At 30.9% G+C, this 20,314-nt stretch overlaps 1 protein-coding gene across 1 annotated transcript in view; it reads left to right on the top strand.

Annotated features, from left to right (window-relative positions):
• Positions 1-20,314, top strand: part of LOC121116074 (uncharacterized) — a 97,286-nt gene that overhangs the window by 54,369 nt on the left and 22,603 nt on the right. Inside the window, exons 2-3 of the mRNA XM_040710290.2 lie at positions 7,728-8,145; positions 8,432-8,574. Of these exons, the coding sequence (XP_040566224.1) occupies positions 7,728-8,145; positions 8,432-8,574 (561 nt within the window). The remainder of the gene's footprint in view (positions 1-7,727; positions 8,146-8,431; positions 8,575-20,314) is intronic.

Raw genomic sequence — 20,314 nt, 5'->3', positions numbered from 1 at the left:
CAGATGAAACATATTTTTAAAAATCATCAAAATACATTAAAAACTACGAAACAAAGGACATATGTTTTCAAAAAGCTTCTTTCAAGACTTTATTCCGAAATATAAGTAATAACAATAATATTTAATCACCATTTAGAACTCATTTACGTTTTATTATTTCCAATCCATCAATTTAATTGAGCTTTATCTATCCATTAATAATAATATGGATAATATTTGTACGCAGTATTTTGCTATCAAATAATTAATATCAATAAAATATGAAGGAGTATTTTATATTTTATACCCACATTTCAGTGGGACATTCATGAGAAATGAGAAGATAATTTTAATATTCGACATGATAATTAGATGTATGTACATAAATAGATAAATACGAGTGGGGTCTGAAAATTGTCTGACCTCAACGTGAAGATGACAGCATTTGTAAAGAAAAGTTAATCATATCTAACACAGCATCTGTTAACAGTTACTCACTAAAGTTTCAGCCATTTTGGACGGTCAGTTGCTATGTAACAGTCGATTGGGTGGGTTGATGTGAGTGCTTTTGTGAAAATGGACAAAATTTAGTATCGAGCTGTCATTAAATATTTGAAAGTGTAACCTTTAAATAGATTTAAACAATAACAGACGTATAAAGGTTTGTTATGTTAAAATTTGAGCCTTCTAAGTAAATCCAACTCGGAGTAATTGAGCAAAAACAAAAGGTGTCTCGTGATCAATTATTTTGCAGACGTCATATTACAAAAGGGCAGAACGAATATTGTATAAATTCTTTAGAACGGGAATGGAACATTTAACATTATATCTTCTCAAGCTGTAATTATAGGTTTTTTTATTTTTGAGGAGAGAACATCTAAATATTTTGTAACTACGTGCGAGTGTCATCATGAAAAGAGAAGAATAACAATAAGGATGTATACAGGAGTTATTTTCTATGTTACCAATGCAAAATGTGTCTGTTTGTCAACTCCTAATTAATCAAGGCAATGCCAGGTGTTACTGCATGTATATTCATAAAACAGAGTTTGTCTGTGCGTACCATAAATTCAAATATTATGAGATACTGGTTCGTAAAAAAACCCAGAAAATAAAGGAGGTCACCCTGAAAATTTAAATAACATTTTGGGGAAGTGCATTTTGTCTAATCTATGTGACATTTCATTAAATTAGCTGCAAGAAAAATAAATATAAATCCCACTCCGTATCTCTCTATGAATTAGACAGTAATTACCCCGATGTTGATTCTCAATTATTACAATCGGAGTCCAACATGGACTTACCCTTATAATCCACCAAAAAATCCTCTGTGTTACTCTGGGACGGAATAGTTAATAGTAAGGATGTCCTTTTTGAGAAGGAAAAAAGATGGCAAGGAGGAGGCCGAAGCGGGACTTCTGGCATTACCATACTAAGACCTTTGTTACTAACGACTACTAGTTATATGAATTAATGTTATAAAGAGGAGAAATTTCTAGATTAAAAGTAACATTAATGGAGGAAAACTATCATTATTATATTTAAATTGTTATAGGATATATATTTTATTATGCATTTTTTTATGACATCAAAGATAGGCAAGAATGCTTACTTCAGAGGGAGAATTTAACACAACAATAACCTATTAAATAACAAACAAGAAGAAGAATGATCACACGCAATAACCTTTCCTAATTTCTAAACATAGTTTTTTCTTTACAAAAATGAGATCTGTATTGATTACTTTATACTTATTGTTATCTCTTTAAGAATAAAAGAATAATTATCACAGCTTCGAAAATAGACAACCCTATCCATGTTGCAATTTGCAAATTCTTTTATTCTAGATGGATGCTGTAATAACTAACAATCTAATCGAGCGTGCACGTTATATTAAAAAAAGAAAATATATTTATAATTGTGATAAAAGGGATAATAAACCTTTCAATTTTTAAAAGAGCAAAAAAAAATCCAATTACTCAGAGTATGTAAAATCAAATACTATGCATTTTTTTGCTTGATAAATTAATGCATTTACGGTCATAATTACTACAACTATTTAGCACTATAAATAAGTGTATACCGTCCAATAAAAGTGCTCATAAATCAGACAAAACTTGTAAAAAGATGCATATATACATTTTATGAATAGTATGTACAAAAATATCATATTCCACGACATAACCTCACTAATAGAAAACTTTACAGTATACTTTTTTGTCAGCAGTCAGTTTTTTCTACTTCTTTTCCTTTGATGATTGTTATGAAAGCTATTGATTGGTTGAATTCGAATCAGCTTTTGTTAAGTTATGAATGATTCCCAAAAGGAATTATTGAACAATAATTGCTGGAACAGGACCCCTCCCCTGATAACTACCCTTAGGATGTAACTCTTCAAACTCTTTACCCTCATTCATATTTATTCATAATGTGACGATAAATAGGAATCGGAGAATCCGGCGTTTTTTGTAATCATAATCGGCATCTAAAAAATACTGTTTAATTTGGGATGCCGATTCTTGAGTATAATTATTGATTACCTGTATTTGATTATTTATTATTTTTCTTAGTTATTAAAAAAATTATTAAATATATCCGTCAAGATATAAAAAACGACCAGGTAAATTTGTTACTTGAGTCTTGGAATTTGATGGATATTGTAATAAAATAATTTATGATAAAAAATTCTCGAAAACTAAGAAAAACAAATTGAACACAAACTAAATGTTAACAAAAGTGTTCTAAGCATATGCAGTCGGTGCAGATATTATTGTTTTAGGGGAATAAGTTTTGTAATGAGATCAAGAAAAGCTCGCCCTTCGAAAGTTTGCCGTGGAAAATTTGCCTTCGAAAAACCTCGCCGGGCAGAAGAATCGTTTTCCTTTACTTAAATTAAAAATTATTGACATTAAATAAAGGACGGCAATTTTTTTTTTTATCAATTGTAATTCTTATAAATTTATAGCAAAGTTGTATTTTTTGTAACTATTATTTAAAATATTATAGAATCGGGAATTTTACTAGAACCGCATCAGAATAATTTTTTTGTTAGAACCACATGGGCATCGGTATTTTTTTTTTTTTGGAGGGGGGGATCCCATCACTATTATTTATCATTATTAAGGAGAAGTACAGCTAGTAAACAATAGAGGACCAGAGTCATAAATAAATGTATGTGTTTTTAAGAACACGGATGCTGCTTTTGAGTTCGAACAAAAAAGTAATTACTAATTAGAAGACGCAAAAATGGACCATAAATATTTTCATGTAAAGGCGAAATCATTCGACTCCCTGTTAGATAGGACGGATCCACATTTTCCCAGATCCGTGTCGGTTCAGATCTTTAGACGTAAATATTCGAATAAATTTCGGGTCACCCAACTGTTGGATCCAGATCTGGAGAAAAAATTAGACGGATACTAGTCTCAAATTTTATTAGTATTTTACCAAAGGTTTGGACCAAAATAAATAGAATCAAGATACAGATTCCATTTCTACATTTCCCTTTTTTCATATCTTTGGAGACAATAAAAAATTAAAGATCAATAATGGAACTACTAGGTCTGGGAGAAACCTCAGCGAAAAAGCTGGTAACCAAACGGTTGGACAGACTAGGTCTCCGGAAGGGTGACTTCCATACAAAAATACTATTTAAAACCCCTTTTTCTTCATCAAAGCCAAAATGGATCCGCTACAGAATTGCTACCTCATCAATTTATCCGAAAAAATCAAATAACGAGGATGATAGTATGAACTGCACATTCGGTAGCGATAAAATAGAAACGTCAGCACATATTTTCTACGAGTGTAATAGGGTGAATCCTTAGTAAGGATGTGTCAAGTAAAATTAAAAGAAAAACTACAAGTCTCGCCGTAAGAAACTGATTGGGTAGTGGCCACCTATCCAAATCTTTCCCGGGCTTTAAAGGTGGAGGCATCATACGTAAAGTGCAAGTTATAATATATTCTTGCAGATGTAACAAGAAACCCATACCAACAAATTTGGAAGGTGTAATAGAGAAAGAACTCGACGTTTGTCAGAATTGTATAAAAAGGTATGCCTATTGGGCTTTTAAAAAGCGTTACATTTATACTAATATTTGATGCTGAAACAATGTATAACTCAATATTAATACTATTAGAACAAAATTGTTCAAATTATTATTGTTATAACATTGAACACGCCATAACTTTTATTATATCTTGCAACCTCTCATCCGAAAAGAAACACACAAAGGCAAGATCAGTTGGTAGTTAGCTGATTCTTCCAACTGTAGAGTTATTATTCAGTAGTAGTTAATAACTGCAAAATAAAAACTAATTCGTATCGCATAGAATAAATTCATAGCTTACTTGAGTAAGGAGCCATAAGAATATTATAAAAATAACAAAAAAAATCAATCTTATTCTCACACAATTTAGTTTATTCATTTTGAAAAAAAAATCAGACTAACAATATGCTCATAAATGAACCATGTTTGTTCAAGAATTACATTTTTATTTTAATCGTAATAATAAATTAACTCATATCCAAAAAAAAACCCAAAAAAAAAAAAAAAATAAGCAAAGGGGAACCCTATTTTCTATGCTTTGATGATCGAGTTTTTATTAAACAATAATATTTATAATATTATATGATAGGTGTAGTAAAAAGATCTGAGCGTTTTTTCACTTTATTTTGACAATAAAATTAACATAGTTGGGATTATTCCATTTAGAGGGTTCCAAACGATTTTCTGGGTAATCTTCAGTTCCTGGCCAATGAAAAAGTGCTCAGATGTCGGTCCAACTCGACGATTTCCATTATTTTATCGACATCTTCGACGTCCATATTACCAGAACGGGATCGTAGGAACCACCGATTTGCTGTTGCATTCGATACTATATTGGATCCATAAACAAAACATTTTTTTTTTTTGCCATCTTCTCTGCTTTTACACCTTGTTCGTAGTAATACTGTTGAATGTATCGAACTTTCTCTTTTTTTACTTCTATTTTGGAATGCTGTAACCTACAACTGGCTTCACCGAACACAAACCTGTAAATGAGCCTTTTTTTAATTGTACGCTTAATAAGTAAGCATACTTTAAGCTTTTTTTTATGCAATGCATTAATTGTGAGATATAGCTCACTAAAAACATCTAGCCAAGAACGTTCAGAGCTTTTTATTTAATCTAATAATATACAAACAATATTTTGCCTTTTTATAGCCACCAACGATAAATTTTCAAAGGGCCATGCGGCAGACATAGCCGTAGTCCAAACTGCAAATGACTAGGATATTTAGTATCTATAAACTATCTATAGAACAGGAAAAACTCAAATATTAAAAGGTTTGAATAGATCCAAAGCATATATTTCATTATTTGATAGCTATTTAGTTATGCAACAAAATATTTTAACAATTTTTTTAAAATTATGATATAAAAAAAGTATATTTATTTTTTTTAATTTGAATATAATTTTATTTATATGAACTAATTAAACTGCTCATATCCCCCAGAATTAAAAAAAAAATGTTTAAAATACTTCGGTTCAGATCGCAATCTTGAACCGTAGACAGAAGTTTAATCTTCTTCAAATCGTGGACCGATTTTTTCGGTCTCAATCTATGGACCAATTTTCTCAACTCTCCTAATTTATGAGTTGATTCACTCAACACATTTAGCTTCATTTGACGTTATTGTGACAATGTTCACAAAAAAAACACACACATAACGTAACAATAAGTCATTTATAGAATCTGCCTAGACCGAATTTTCAATCAAATTGATTTTTTCTTTGGGACTGATCTAGAGATAACTTTTCTTTGAGACAAGTTTAAACTAAACTTATTTAATGGCCGAATGAGTTCTCTTTTTGACAAGTTTTGTCTATCTTTTGTCTGTTTGTCGACGACCTATAGCTCCGAGAGGTGCAGGACATACCTATGAAGTAGTCTATAAATACAAAATAGGAGCTTACTTTGGAATAAATTTTTTGCTCCGTTGCATAATTTGATCGAATTACCTTTTTTTTTAAATAAAAAAAGAGATCCTGACAAAATAACAAAATGTTTTCTAATTAAATTTTTTGTGTCCTAAACACAAATTCCTTCATTTGGAGGGGCTAAATCCCCTCCAGCCCACTTCTTACAATAACATATATTTAATAATGTGTAATTGATCCCATACTTTAAAATAATTAAAAATAGTCTGATTATTGTGTAAAGTGATACTTGTAATGATGCTTTAATTTATTTGAAAATGCATTTTTTTTTCAAAGGCGAGGAACTCATAATTTATGATCTAGGTATTTCACTAAATTCAATCCTTTTTATTATTGTTATTACTGTCTTTTTCTCCTTACACACATATAACGTCTAAAGTTATGTATACATATCCTATGACTTTGTAACAATGCCTTGGAGTATAGCCAATGTGGATTTTCAAAAATGACATGAGTAAAATCTAATATAATATGTATGAAGTAACTGGTGATATTACAAAATTTATTAAATTTGTGGCGTTCAACCGCCAGTTCATTGTTCCCTAATTAGATATATATCAATTCCCTACATCAGTGAGTTCCAACCAGGGCTCAACCGTGCAATCAAGAAATTGCTTTATTAAAAGATCATACGTACAAAAATGTTTTCTTGTTTTAAGGGTCATTAAAAAATAGGTTTTTTGAAAAGATAATCGAGACATATCTTTTTAAGAAAAGGTCATAAAGAAATGTCTTTTTTTTAAAGAAAAGGTCATCAAAGAATGTCTTCTTTTAAGTGTTATGAACAACTATCTTTTTTTAAGTTCACGTCATCAAGAAATGTCTTTCTCAATAAAAAGTTATCAAGAAATATCTTTTTAAGGAAAGGTTATACAGAAATGGTTTTTTTTTTTTAAAGAAAAACTAATCAAAAAATGTGCTGTTTTGTTAAAGAAAAACTCATCAAGAAATGTATTTTAAAAGAAAATGGTATAAAGAAATATTTTTTGATGAAAATAAAAACATCATCAAAAATTTCCAACAAATATCTATTCTAAAAAAAGGTCATTAAAAATCTTAGACAAAAATAAAAATGGAACGACGTAGCTCAATGGACAACGTCCTCGGAAGAAATTATTCTCTTGAATTCAATTTGCATAGCTTCGCTCCCCGGTCGTTCCTAGGGAAAGAGATATACTCTATATAAATGGACTTCAAAGAGGATTCCTAAGTCAGATAGATTAAATATAATACTATTATGTTTACTTATGGAACATCAGACCAATTAAAGTAAAGTTTTAAAAAAATACACCAAACTATGAAAAGGTTGGGAAACACTGCCCTACATGGACTGTATAGTCAAATTATTCTGTTTATTCCTTTGGGGACACCACTAATTATCACTTAAAGTAGCAAAAACTCAACGTCATAATGAATTGATAATAAACTTATAGATTTTATATATTTGAAAGGCTTAAGATTGGGGAAAAATTAAAAGAAAACTATAAACCAGTGATTCTCAATCTTTTTATAACTGCAGAGTCCCTAGACGTAATTTTTATTCAGAGGGGGCATAAAACTTGGGTATAAAGTTCGAGTACAGAGCCAATAATTAACCAAAATTTGTGAATGAAATATTGGGCTAGATATAAGTCTATAATATAATGTAAAAAAATTTATTGGGTATTTGTCCATTTTCTTGATTTTTGTTCAAGATTGTTTGTATGTACTCCACACATTAAATTATATCTGTATCTTATATTTATCTTATTATATTATAGCCAATTTAAGATTAGAGCTGATCCTTCAAGAAGAGGAGATCAGACATCTTAGCTCCGAGGTAGATCGACTCCAAAGTCAATACACAACTTGCGATCGTCGCCTTGAGCGTCACAAAGACTTCCTTTCAGAGGTCATATCTCGTTATAAAGGTGATAATGTTCCACTCACCAACTCGACTTGTAATATGCTCTGTAGGGCTCAGAAACTAAAGGTCAAGACCTGTGATGAACTCTGTTATAAAGCCAAGTCTTGTGCTCTTGTTAAAAAAGTGTTGATGATGGATGCTAGTGATGGAAAAGGATCCAATGGAGGATTAACTCATCCTAAAGTGTCAATGAAGAATAAACGAGGTCTTTCTGACCGTGATACCTCCAATAGAATCTTCTTTGGACAAGAGGGGGAGGATATCCTCATAAGGCAAGGATTCTTAACCTTTTATTCGTCTTCTCAATCAATAGATTGTATTTTTTTAAACAACTTTTTCCTTTATTTTGACGTCTATGCAATTTTCTCTTTCAAAAACATTGAAAAAACTTTTTAATTTTTTTTATTTTATGTGTAACTTACTGACACATTAAAGTTTCAAATTAAACAAAAAAAAGCACAGATTTAAAGCAATTTCAATTGCATTCCTGGAAGACATGAATAAAAAATAAATGTATGCAGAAACATCTCGGTTAAGAAACCCTTTGGTCTAAATAAGGGAAGAGACTGAAGTACTCATGGATTGTAAGAGCTTTCAGTGCGTCGTAGAAGATGGAGGATTCAGAACCTTTTGTCTCAGTTTTCGTGATCCAAACTTCCATGATAATGAAGAACGCTTAGAAAAGAACAGCCGTGATGACAGTAAGACACGTGTGATACAGTATACCCTCATCCACCTAATAATTAACAATAATACAGATTTCTATATATATCTACTAACTCGTATTGACTGATTGCTTTTGTGATTCTACTAACAAATTAATTGATAGTTTTTGTCATAGGTACATACATAGGTCATGAGCCATATAATTCATGTATGCAGTTTAGCTTCTTTTTCTTTCCTTTTTTCACTCTTGAAGGAATGGAGCAAAAAATGAGGTTCATTTTCCCTCCCCCCTTTTTCTCAACCAAAAAACTACTTTTATATTCCCCTCATGTGGGAATAATAGATCTACGTGATTATTCCAGGTCTCTATAATTCCATGGGCTGGGCAAATAGGTGAATGCAAAAAGAAGCGAGACATATAGTACTATTGATTAATGTTTATTTTTTTAAATCAGCTGCCCATTATGTTATGATTTGGAAGGATAGAATATGACGTGTTTCTGCACAAGTAAAAATAATCTTCTAAATTTCAAATAATCCTAGAGGAGAGTTAATATAAAAATAGTTTAAAGTATTATTATATTGGACAACGGTGAAGGTAAACTATTTATTCTTTATTAGAATTAGATTTTATCACTGTCAACAACTGTTTTTCCTTTTTTAATATCAAAACAGATATTAATCCATACTTTTTGCTCAGTTTTAGTCATATGGAAAGGAATGAAAAGGATTTATATAGGGAAACTGCTTTTCAGCAAAATTAATTTTATAAGTTATATTACATTTTCATGTAATAAAACTTATGAATGACATTATTATTAGACAAAAAACCTAGGAATTAAAGTTATACGTTCATAACAGTCACAACGATAATAACCGGAGAATGTGCATTCTTTTTTACAATATCCTGCTCCACATAGAACCATTGATCAAAGTGTTTGAACGCCATCACACTCAATAAGTTATTATAAATTATTCCTTGCACAGAATCATACAGACTTGACATCAAACAAAAGCCTCAGTTACTCCTGCTAGACTTCTCCCCTTTTATTTTAAACACCACTCTTGTGTATCATGACATTGTTCATCTCATAATGTTTGTTATATGAAAATATCGCTGAAAAGAAGTTCACCTGAATCAAAAATTTGTAGAAATGAATGTCGCTAAGATGACACTCGTCGAAAATAATGAGCGGACATTTGAAATAAATATACAGCTCAGGCGACAAGTTGGGAATAAGCTTGATCTAAATTTCAGCTGTTAACAAACGGGGATGTAGTGGAAAATATACCCGGGAAACAGAAGAGTTGGAAAAGAGAACACAGTCACACTATTACCGAGTAAATCATCCTAATAGGGATATACTTTTTTTCTTCCCTTTGGGATATTGGTTTTTGCGAATCATTTAATCAATTCAATTAACTCAGCTGATCTAAAAAAAAACTAAGTTTAAAGTTAAATAGTCCAAACTTGTTCTTCAAAAAGAAGGGCATCCCTACTCAAACTCTTTTTATAGCAGCTAAATTCTGCTACCCAAGAATAATAATACCAAGATTCAAAATAACTTGTCGTATCTATATATTTATTCTTCTATGGTTTTTTTAAAATATATTTATATGTGTGGAAACCCCTTCCAAGACTGATTTTTACCAGTTTGGTCTTAAGTGATTTATTTTCTATGCCAATTAGGACCAATACTTCATTCAATTTAATCCATATTTATAGATATTTAATCGTTTTCAAATTCATGTTGTTGTTGTTGTTTTTTGTGGTTTTTTCAGTCTCGCTTCCTTCAATGAATATGTCAGTGACAAGAGATGAAGATATATACTAAATTTATAGCATATACGAGGATGATCTGAAAAATGTCTGACCTAACAAAGATAGAATTCGTTTTTTCTAAGTTGTTATTTTTTAAAATAGTCTTCTTGTAACTGTACAAACTTCCCGCATTGATGTTCCTATCTCCGCAACCCGTCCAAATATACTCGTCGTTTTTCCTACAAAATAATTGTTCACAATACGCTTTGATTTTTTTTTTTACTCAATTATTCCGAGTTGATATTTTTCAAGTTTAAAATATATTTAATATTTTATTTTTAAACAACAATTACTAGACCAAAATATTTCATCTATCATTAGACGAAATTGTACAGCACTACCCATTTATGCAATATTTAATCCTTTATTTCTGTTAACATAATAATAACATCTTTTTTCATTCAAACAAATCATAATTTTTTGTCTAGGATTGGTGGGTAAAAATATTCTTGGATATTTTAAATTGTATTTTATGTATGCGCTACAACTTCTATTAATTCATTTTTTTGAACTTTTTTGCTTTCTACGAATTTTTATAAATATATAACATTAAGTATGTATTATTCAATTCTCGAAATAGTACTTTTAGCACTTGTTTGAAACGCAAATTTGTCATTCAAAATGTTTCATATAACATCTGACGAAATTTCATAAGCAAGGCATTAACCATCCATGCGATATTTTAACAATTTATTAGTTACTTATAACTAATAAAGCGATAAGTATTAAATGCTAGCAGGATTCAATTCATAACATAACTATGCACCCGACAACAGCTGACTCATAATCCACTACTGCAGCGCCATCAAGTAAAACTTTCTCACCCTATATATTCTCTATGGCTTAAGCTCATTTAAATTATCCATCTTTTATTTTAAATAATGTGTCCTTTTAGTACGAGATATCACTTCTGGTGCAAAAAACAGTCTACATTGAAAATAAGATATTAGTGTTAAATTCGTAAAATGAATAAATTAGTACAACCCAACAAAAATATAACGATCTCAGACTCAGTTAGTATTTCCAGACCTAAACCCAACACTAGTAATATTTTTTTACTGAACTCAATCTTAATTGGCCTTTACTTACATTAGTAAAAAAAAAAAAACACTTGAGCTAACTAAAGGGTTCATTAAGAAAGTGTTGTAAATGTACTGCGAAATAGGGAATTAAGAATATGATATGTACTATTTTCGTTTTTTTAATCAAAAATAATCACTGTATAGAATAGCAAACTTTAAGTGAGTCATGATGACGTTATACTATTTTTAAAAAAACATTCAATTGCGTTGCTTAAGATATCCAAAAACTGTAAGTTACTGAACGACACGTGTATCTTTGTATATTGGTAAGTCAAATCTAACTAATTGGTTGTTAAAGTGGCAAGACCATAAACACTATTCACATTTATACTCACCTGACTTGCGTGTGGGCCTATATCTAAGAAAAACTGTAAAATACAGCGTATTTTCTCTTTGCTTTTGTCCATCTTTGATAAACACTGAACAATATTAAACAAATCATGAATCAAATAAGCACAAAACTGTCTTTTAAAAAAAATAATTAGGAAATCTTATCTAAAGCCATAAAGAATAAACTAATTGCACTTATATAAAGTGAGATACACATTACTAAAGCTATCTATTGCAAAAATTATAAATTATTTTTTTTTACACCAAATTAGTGTTAGCTATTGGTTGGGAAACTATGATAGGTCAAAGGTTGTTAAAATAATAACTAATTCGGTCTACAGAAAAATCACAATCCTTTTTTGGAAAAAGAGATTTCGATCTACAATGTCAGTTTCAGTCCATGGTTTATTTTAAGTGCTGGATCGAAATTTCGGTTCAGATCGCTCTAGACAAAATATGTTACATATATCATGTTTGTACACGTAAATCATTTCTAAGAACTTTGAATACTATAATCTTCAAACTGCAACATCTCTTCCTATCCAAATAAAGAAGTTCGGTGATTTAAAATCTTTATTGTTTGGGGAAGATAAAATGCAACGTTAGTAATTTCCATGTTTCTAAAGTTTAATTTATCTCTCACCTTTTAAATCACAGAACCTCTTTATTTTGAAAGGGAGAAGCAATTGATAATTTTTAAAGATTCTAATAAGCAAATTTCTTAGATATAAATTGTATATTGGTCTGTTTCAAAGATATACAGGCATAGATATGAGAACTAAGTCGTTTTTTTCTCAACTTTTTTCGAATTTTGATTCCGGGTATTAAGGAAAAGTTGTTATATGGAAAGAAAATGACCTATGCAAAATTAAGTTGTCCTACGAGGTCATCTTTAGGCCGCATATCTCCATCAAATTAGCAAAAAGTTAGGAAAATTTGAAGATCCGCATATAACATGCATCTTCTTTTATTTATTTTTTACATTTTCAGAAAGGAGAGATGAAAATTGTTTTACGTTATTCTCTCTTTTTGTTCCATAGAGTGGATTTTAAAAAAAACGTTATTCATCTTTTTATAGGTTAGAATTGTGTTTATCATAATTAATTAAGGCAAAATAATGATTAAAAAACATTTGTCTCCTTTCAAACTTTGAACAAGATGGCTTACCTAAAAATGACTACGTAGGACAATGCAACTTTGCATAGGTAATTTTTATACCCGTAATCAAAATTCAAAAAAGTACAAAAAAAATTTCTTTTCCGTTGTCCTATGGAACACAAATAGAGGGAAAAGTTAGGAAAGTTTGAAGATCCGCATATAACGTGCATCTTTTTTTTTTTTTTTTTTACATTTTCATAAAGGAGATATCAAAATTGTTTTACGTTTCTCTCTTTTTACTCCAAAAACTCTTATGTCAGTTGTTAGTACTCTGTACAGTAATTGGTTCAACACAAAATATCTTTTAATCATCTTTGAACAATGTTTTACTATTAGACTAGCAAAACACCCGTTGAATGAAGTTATGAATGAAATTTATTTAATCCAAAGACATCCAAATGATTACTTATTGTGATGCCATTATTTTTGCACATCTGTAGGAAAATTACTTTATTGTAATTCCATTTTCTCGCTCCTCTTGGTTGGTCAAACAAAATTTAACCTCATGTTTCTTGCTATTTAATGATTAAAAATAAAGAATCATTTTTAATCTAGTTCTAATCAAAATACCTCTGTAAAGACAAGGTAAATCAGAGACAATGTTGTCATGAAATAAAAGTTGAATAGCTCGCCCAATTTCCTAACGTATTCATTGTTTTAACTGTGTCAGTTTCTCCGCGATAAGAGCCTTGTAATTGAAAATAGCATTTTCTATTACTTTGATCTCTTCAAGAGCTTTAACTTTTCTACCCAAAAATCCCAACAGTAGCATTGGGAGTTATAAGCGTAGAATGAAAGATCGACATTGTAAAAATATCTACATATATTATGATTAATTATAGAATGGGATTGGTTTTTAATTTCCTTCCTCCCTTGGCTGCTTGCAGCTGATCTAATAAAACGTCATGGTAGCCAAACTACTCTCCTTTCAAACATTCTTCAAACTGCCTGGATTACAAATTTAAACTTTAAATACTTTTTTTGAACTTAAAAACAAAGGAAACCCCGAGGTTTTATTTGAAATTTACATAAAATAATCAAATAATAACTGTATTGTTTAAATACAGTACTGTAAGGTATGTTTTACCAAAATTGGCTATATGTACATTTAAATGTGCAAATAAACTAGATTAAATCTATTGAATGGTTAATAGATTTATATTTTTTTTAAAGTTTTAGCGAGGCAAGTGAGGCTGCTCCGAGAAAAAATTATACTTTAATTTCGACCATAAAGAGTAAAAACAGATTCAAATCCAAAGATACTTTTGATAATCCAAAATTAATAGATCAGCCAAAAAAAAAAAAATCTTATGAAATTCATTAACCAATTGTTTTAATTCAATTCCCTATTAATTTTGTAACTACTCTACTCTAAATAAAAAATGTACCATGTATAGAGTAATCTTTGTCCAAGTCTGCAGCCTAGATTAGTCTGCTATAAGGTTGATCCAGCCCTAGCTGTGTTGTGGTCTATTATATTAACACTTATTGTTTAAATATAATCAATTTTAATTAAATCGTACATATAGATAAATTTTTAATCACATCACTAAAATCGTCTAAACCATTGCCAAGATTACCTAGGATTTCGGACTCTCAGCTAAAGGATATTTTTCTCAACTAAACAAGTCAAAAATAAACTATATCTAGCGGAAAATTAGCTAATCTGAGAACACTAAAGTTGAATTACCGATAATTTTTTTTAATCAAAAGTTGACTAAATCTACTCAAAAAAAATTAAAATCGAAAATTCTAAGAAACGAAATTGGATAGGAAAATTAATTACTTTCCAGGATGAGGACGTTAAGGAATACTAGAATTAGATATAGAACTTAAAGATTTGTGAAAAATCATTTTATTTTTTTTACTTGTATAATTTATTTACCTACTAGTTAGTATCCGGCATTGCCGGAGTTATTCGAAAAAAGAGCTTGTATGGAATTTTATCTGTAATTTCTAATTTTGACAATTTGAATTAATCATTATTGATGAAAATCGTGTGTATTTTGGGCATGTTGATAAAAAAAGAAACTGAAAATCAAGATGGTAACTTAATTGTAAGACTTTTTGGAAGAGAGCAGCTTAGCTGTCATGGCGTTTCCTTAGATCAGCTACAATCAGCTGTGACTATGGGAAAAGGGAAATAAAATAGGCCTTTGCCACAAAATAATCCCATGTCGATCCCCAATTGTACACTGAGTCCAACAAGGACTTACAATTATAACTCCACAAGAAATCCTCAGGGTTACTATCTCCGTCTTTTATGAGAACACATGAATGTTCAATCAGGTTTTGAATATCACTGATAATATTTAGGTAAGGATGTTCACTACTCCGAAATTAAATACTAAGAACAACTGCTAAGGATAAGAAAATTCCTTCTTCTGATTACCAATACCAAAACAAAGGGGGATAATATTTAAAGAAATATAGAGCAGTTGGTATAATTGACTTTTTTGGGAAATTAGCATATTATATTTCCTGTTTCTTGAAGGTAACGGCCTGTAGTTAACTTGAGGACTTTCTATTAAATAAGAAAATATTTTATTTTGTGGGACCGATTAAAGCCCAAACTTTTGTGTGAAGGCCGAATTAGACTAGGATATCGGTCCAGACCGAACTTGGACGAATGAGTTCCGTCTTACATAAATTATCTCAGACATGAGAAGCATTGGTAATGAATAAATGTAGGATTTTTGTACATAAAGTAACAACAAGTAAAGTTGGCAAACTTTGTAACTTAACTTTGTGTCGCACTCTTTTTAAAAAGTATATAAGTCATCAAATATGTGTGAGTAAACCAAATTCAAAATCTCCATTTCAAATATTAATTTTTTTAGAAAATAGCAAAAATTCCTCAATTTGGAGGGGGATTTTTTTTTTTTTTTCATAACATAGAAAGGTTATAAATAGTTAAATACCAGTAATAAATGAGAATTAAAATCTCAAATTAAACACTGTTTTCACGATGCCGATCCCAATTCGGAATCCAGAAAAATACAGGATTCTCTGATTCCCGATTCAGATAATCGTCCCATCACTAGTATTACGCATTCAGTTGCAACAAAATTGAACTAAAATTTATTCTCCATCCCTGGAGAATAAATTTCCTGTTCCCCTCATATAACATATCAGAGGAAGTATCGAAATTTTAAGAATACGATGGATATTTTGCCTGACATATTGTTTTTCCGATTTTAATCCAATAGTTCAGCCCACGTCTAGTACATGGTAGTATTTCAAAGAATTAGGGAGTCCACGTGGAATTTAACGAACCAAGAGAGCAGCACTTGGATTAGAATAAATGCCTTCCCCTATTAAATACATCCAGGACATAAAAAATCACCGTAGATTAGAGTAGACTAAATACTACAACAAATACTAAATATATTATGTACTTAGAAAATTTATATAAACTTTTTCAATATTTAAGAGAAAATACATAAGGGATTTATTTCAAAGTCATATAGGTATAGAAATATACTTATTCATAGGCATACATAGGTACGTTTATGACTTTGCTTTAACTGCCTATAAACAGAGTATTCTTTCTTTGAACAAAGTATATAAAAGTTAAAAACAAGCATAAATAATTAGAACACAACAGTCCATAAACTTCATTTAAATACATACTCGTATACGAGTATGTACTAGGATTTCTCTTTCGGGATCCCGGGATTTATGGGGATTCTACACCTACGGTAAATTACCGGGAAATATCGCATTTTATTCTTTCATAACATAAGTGTCATTTGATTAAATTAAGTCTCTCGGGATCCCCGGATTTATAGGGGTTATAAGGAAATATTTATTTCCACGGGAAATACCACAATTCATTATTTCATAAAATAAGTTTCATTTACTTACACTATTCTCTCGGGATCAACGGATTTATACCTATGAATATATTACTGTGTGATATTTATTCCCCCGGTAAATACGGCATTTAATTATTTTATAATATAAGTTTCATTTAGTTAAACTAGTCTTTCATGATTCTGTGACTTATAGGGGTTTTAGGCGTATCGAAAATTACTGGGAAATATATTTATTTCCCCGGGAAATCCGTATTTTATTATTTCATAATAAAAGTTTCATTTAATTACACTAGTCTCTCGGGATCACTGGATTTATAGGGTTTCATACATATGAATAAATTACTAGGAAATATTTATTTATCCGAGAAATATTGCATTTAATTATTTAATAATATAATAACCTCCTCCAATGAAGTTGAACTGAGGTTATGTTTTGCCTCTTTTTGTTTGTCTGTTGGTACCCCAGATTACGGCAAAACTTATATTAATGTAATAGATATTACAATTGATATCGTTATCAAAGCAACTGCCTCGACCTTTACTGGGGTAACTTTTAAATGTTGTCAGTGGTGAAAACGAAGGTAAACGAACATTCCCATAGCTTGTTGAAATCCCTGAACCTTGTTGTGAGGAGGAACATGTCCCGCTTCAACAAGATGTAATAAAGGCCTGATCCGCCTTTATGTTCCGTTTACAGTTGGTAATTAATGCCGAGGGTGTTTATATACATATTTATTAAAGGTAATCAAGATAAAGTAATAAATGATTCATTTTTCAAATACTGAATGTTTGTATCAACTTAGTTTGATTTTCATTTATATAGTTCTTTCATGTCGAAATATGCCGCTGAATCGTAGCTATACATTAAAAACTTGAATTTTTTTATAAAGGCTTTAAAGTTTAAAATAATAAATGTGGGTTTCACCCTAAGCGCAAAAAAGCTGTTTTACAGTGTAATAACTAATAATTATTTTTAATAGTAATAACGTTGGGTTATTTAATGTTTCGGCATCAGTAATCAGTAAAAATATGAGCTTAATCCTTATTCGATTTTATTTAGGGCCGAACTTTAGGTAAAATGCTAATACATTTGGAGCCATCTAATTTTATGTTCGGATCTTGATCCGAAAATTTGTGTACCCAACTATTTACATCTAAAGATTCGAAAAGACCCAGATCCGAGAAAATCATGTTCGTCCCATCTTCACACAACAGTAGTTACAACCGTCCCTGTCTCCCCTACGTATGTACTTGTCTGCTCACTCATGTACGCACTATATAATCATATACCTATATATTTATACATTTGTACAAATATGATGATTGTCTCATATTATTGTGTCAGATTTAATACTTACATACAAAGTATGTAAGTATTAAATATATGGACATGAAGTCATCATTATAAATATGCCTACATATGCAAAAAAATATATAAAGAAAAGTCATGGGCTATATTTAACTGGTGTATTCCTTGAGGATAACAGTTAAATTATAAATGACGTCATGAAGAAGGATAGGACGGATCTACATTTTTGCGGATCGGTTTGGCTCTTTAGACATAAATATTCGGGTAACCAAACTTTCAGACACATATTCAAACCAAAATAAGACGGATACTTGTCTCGAATTTTATAAGCACTTTAACCGAATTTTGGACCTTAATAAAATAAATAGATGGTGGATTACGGTTCCATTTTTACTAATTATTTATGCATTACAATGAATTACCTAGAACATAATTGTTGTTACATTTGTCATTGATCACAGTTTAATAAGAACTCTTTCAAATTAGTAACACTGACTGGAGGAAAAGAAGAAGAAACATCGACAGCTGACAACAAAATAAAGTGTACGTCACGAGGGATTGATTGGGAGCGTTTGGGGGGGGGGAATACTTAAAGAAAGTAAAAAGGCCAAAATGTGTTCTTAGACAGTACTGGACTGCTGTCTTCGGTCAATATAAATAAGGACCACCACAACAACAGTTGATATTAAATCAACATGGTAACCCCGATAATTTGAGGAATTTTTTGGAGGAGATCAGCAACAATCAACTGCAACAAGAGAGGAGAGGGAGAAGTAAATAAAAAAAGACATTGGTAAGAATGTAAATCCGCAATTCTACTCTGTGTTCAACTTGGACGTACAGCCATAACTCCGCAACAAATCCTTTGAATTTTTAGAACACACATATGAATGTTTAATCAGGTTTTAAATAAAAATTGAAGGTAGAACGAAGGGAAGTTCACTTCTGAGTAGTTAAATAATAATGACAACTGCTAAGGAAAAGAACACTTATTCTTCAGATTAACAATTCCAAAAAAAAACAAAAAAACGGGGCAGTTAAAAAATTCACAGGATTTACATCACTACCTGTAGATCAGTCGCAGAGTGGCGTGACTTTCAATGGGGAGGCCATGTGTAAACTTTACCACTCCAGCGCTACATGTTTAGACAAGACCTATTCTTTCAAGAAAAAAAATTATTTTCGTTACAGTGATTTCTTTTAGATAATAAATTTCGTATCTTATTTTGTTCCTTAATATTTAGTTTCGTGTCCCTTCTAACTTTTGCTGCCCTATTAAATATTAATCGCAGGAGAGGCGATGGACCTTGTGTTCTCCTGGTACTATTATACAGTATGTCCAAAAAATGATGGTGGTTTTTTAAAATATCATGAAATAACCTTAACAAGAGATTTTTTTTTTTGCGAAAAACTTTATTTACTTCCCAATATGCTGACCTTTAAGCTCAATACATTTTTTATGAGTTTTGGCATCCATTCATACAGATTATTCAAAGTATCTGGAGAAATTTTTTCCCAGACTTTTGTCAGTTTTTTTTTTTTTTTTAAATTCATCTGGTGAATTTGCTGGTGCATTTTCACTGAGTTCCCTGTGGACCAAGGCTCATAAATTTTCAATGGGAGACAAATCAGGAGTGTTGTCAGGCCATGTGCCTTTGCCCCAGAAAGAATCCAAGTTGTCTGAACACCGTTTTTGTGCCTTTTTGGAGTTGTGACGAGGGGAAAATGGCTCTTGATGTATCAGACAACATTTTCCTATTCAAAGGAGGTCCAGTTTCTTCAGTACGAGACAAAGTTGACATCATAAACTTGCCGAAGATGTCTGTTATGTAGTACTCGGCTACAGTTTGGTTTCGTGGAATCAGGTGAATATCTGACACTGCCTGGTGGCTGATAACAGCCCAAAACTGAATTTTCTGAGCAAATTTCACAGTTAAAGTGGGTTCCACATCTCCCTCATCTTTTGCCCAAACCCGATCTGTTTGGGGATTTGGGGCCTGAAATAACTCAAATGGACTTTCATCACTGAAGAGGATACATTTCCAGTCATCTGCAGTTCAGTGTTTCTTGCTCACGATAGAATTGAAGCTGGGCCTTCCTTTGGTTTTCTAAAAGTTTAGGGTGCAGACGAGGTTTGTATGGCAAAGCATTCAAAGAATGCCTCAGGTAGTCATCAAGGAAACTGAAGGTCTTTTTTCAATGAAATATTTTTCTTTGAGTAAGAGATGAAACAGAGTTGACTTAAGAAGATAAGGA

The sequence above is a fragment of the Lepeophtheirus salmonis genome, chromosome 4, assembly GCF_016086655.4.
Source record: "Lepeophtheirus salmonis chromosome 4, UVic_Lsal_1.4, whole genome shotgun sequence".
NCBI classification, from domain to species: domain Eukaryota; kingdom Metazoa; phylum Arthropoda; class Copepoda; order Siphonostomatoida; family Caligidae; genus Lepeophtheirus; species Lepeophtheirus salmonis.
Note: the sequence above shows the minus strand (reverse complement) of the source record. Positions and strands in the feature narration are given on the sequence as shown.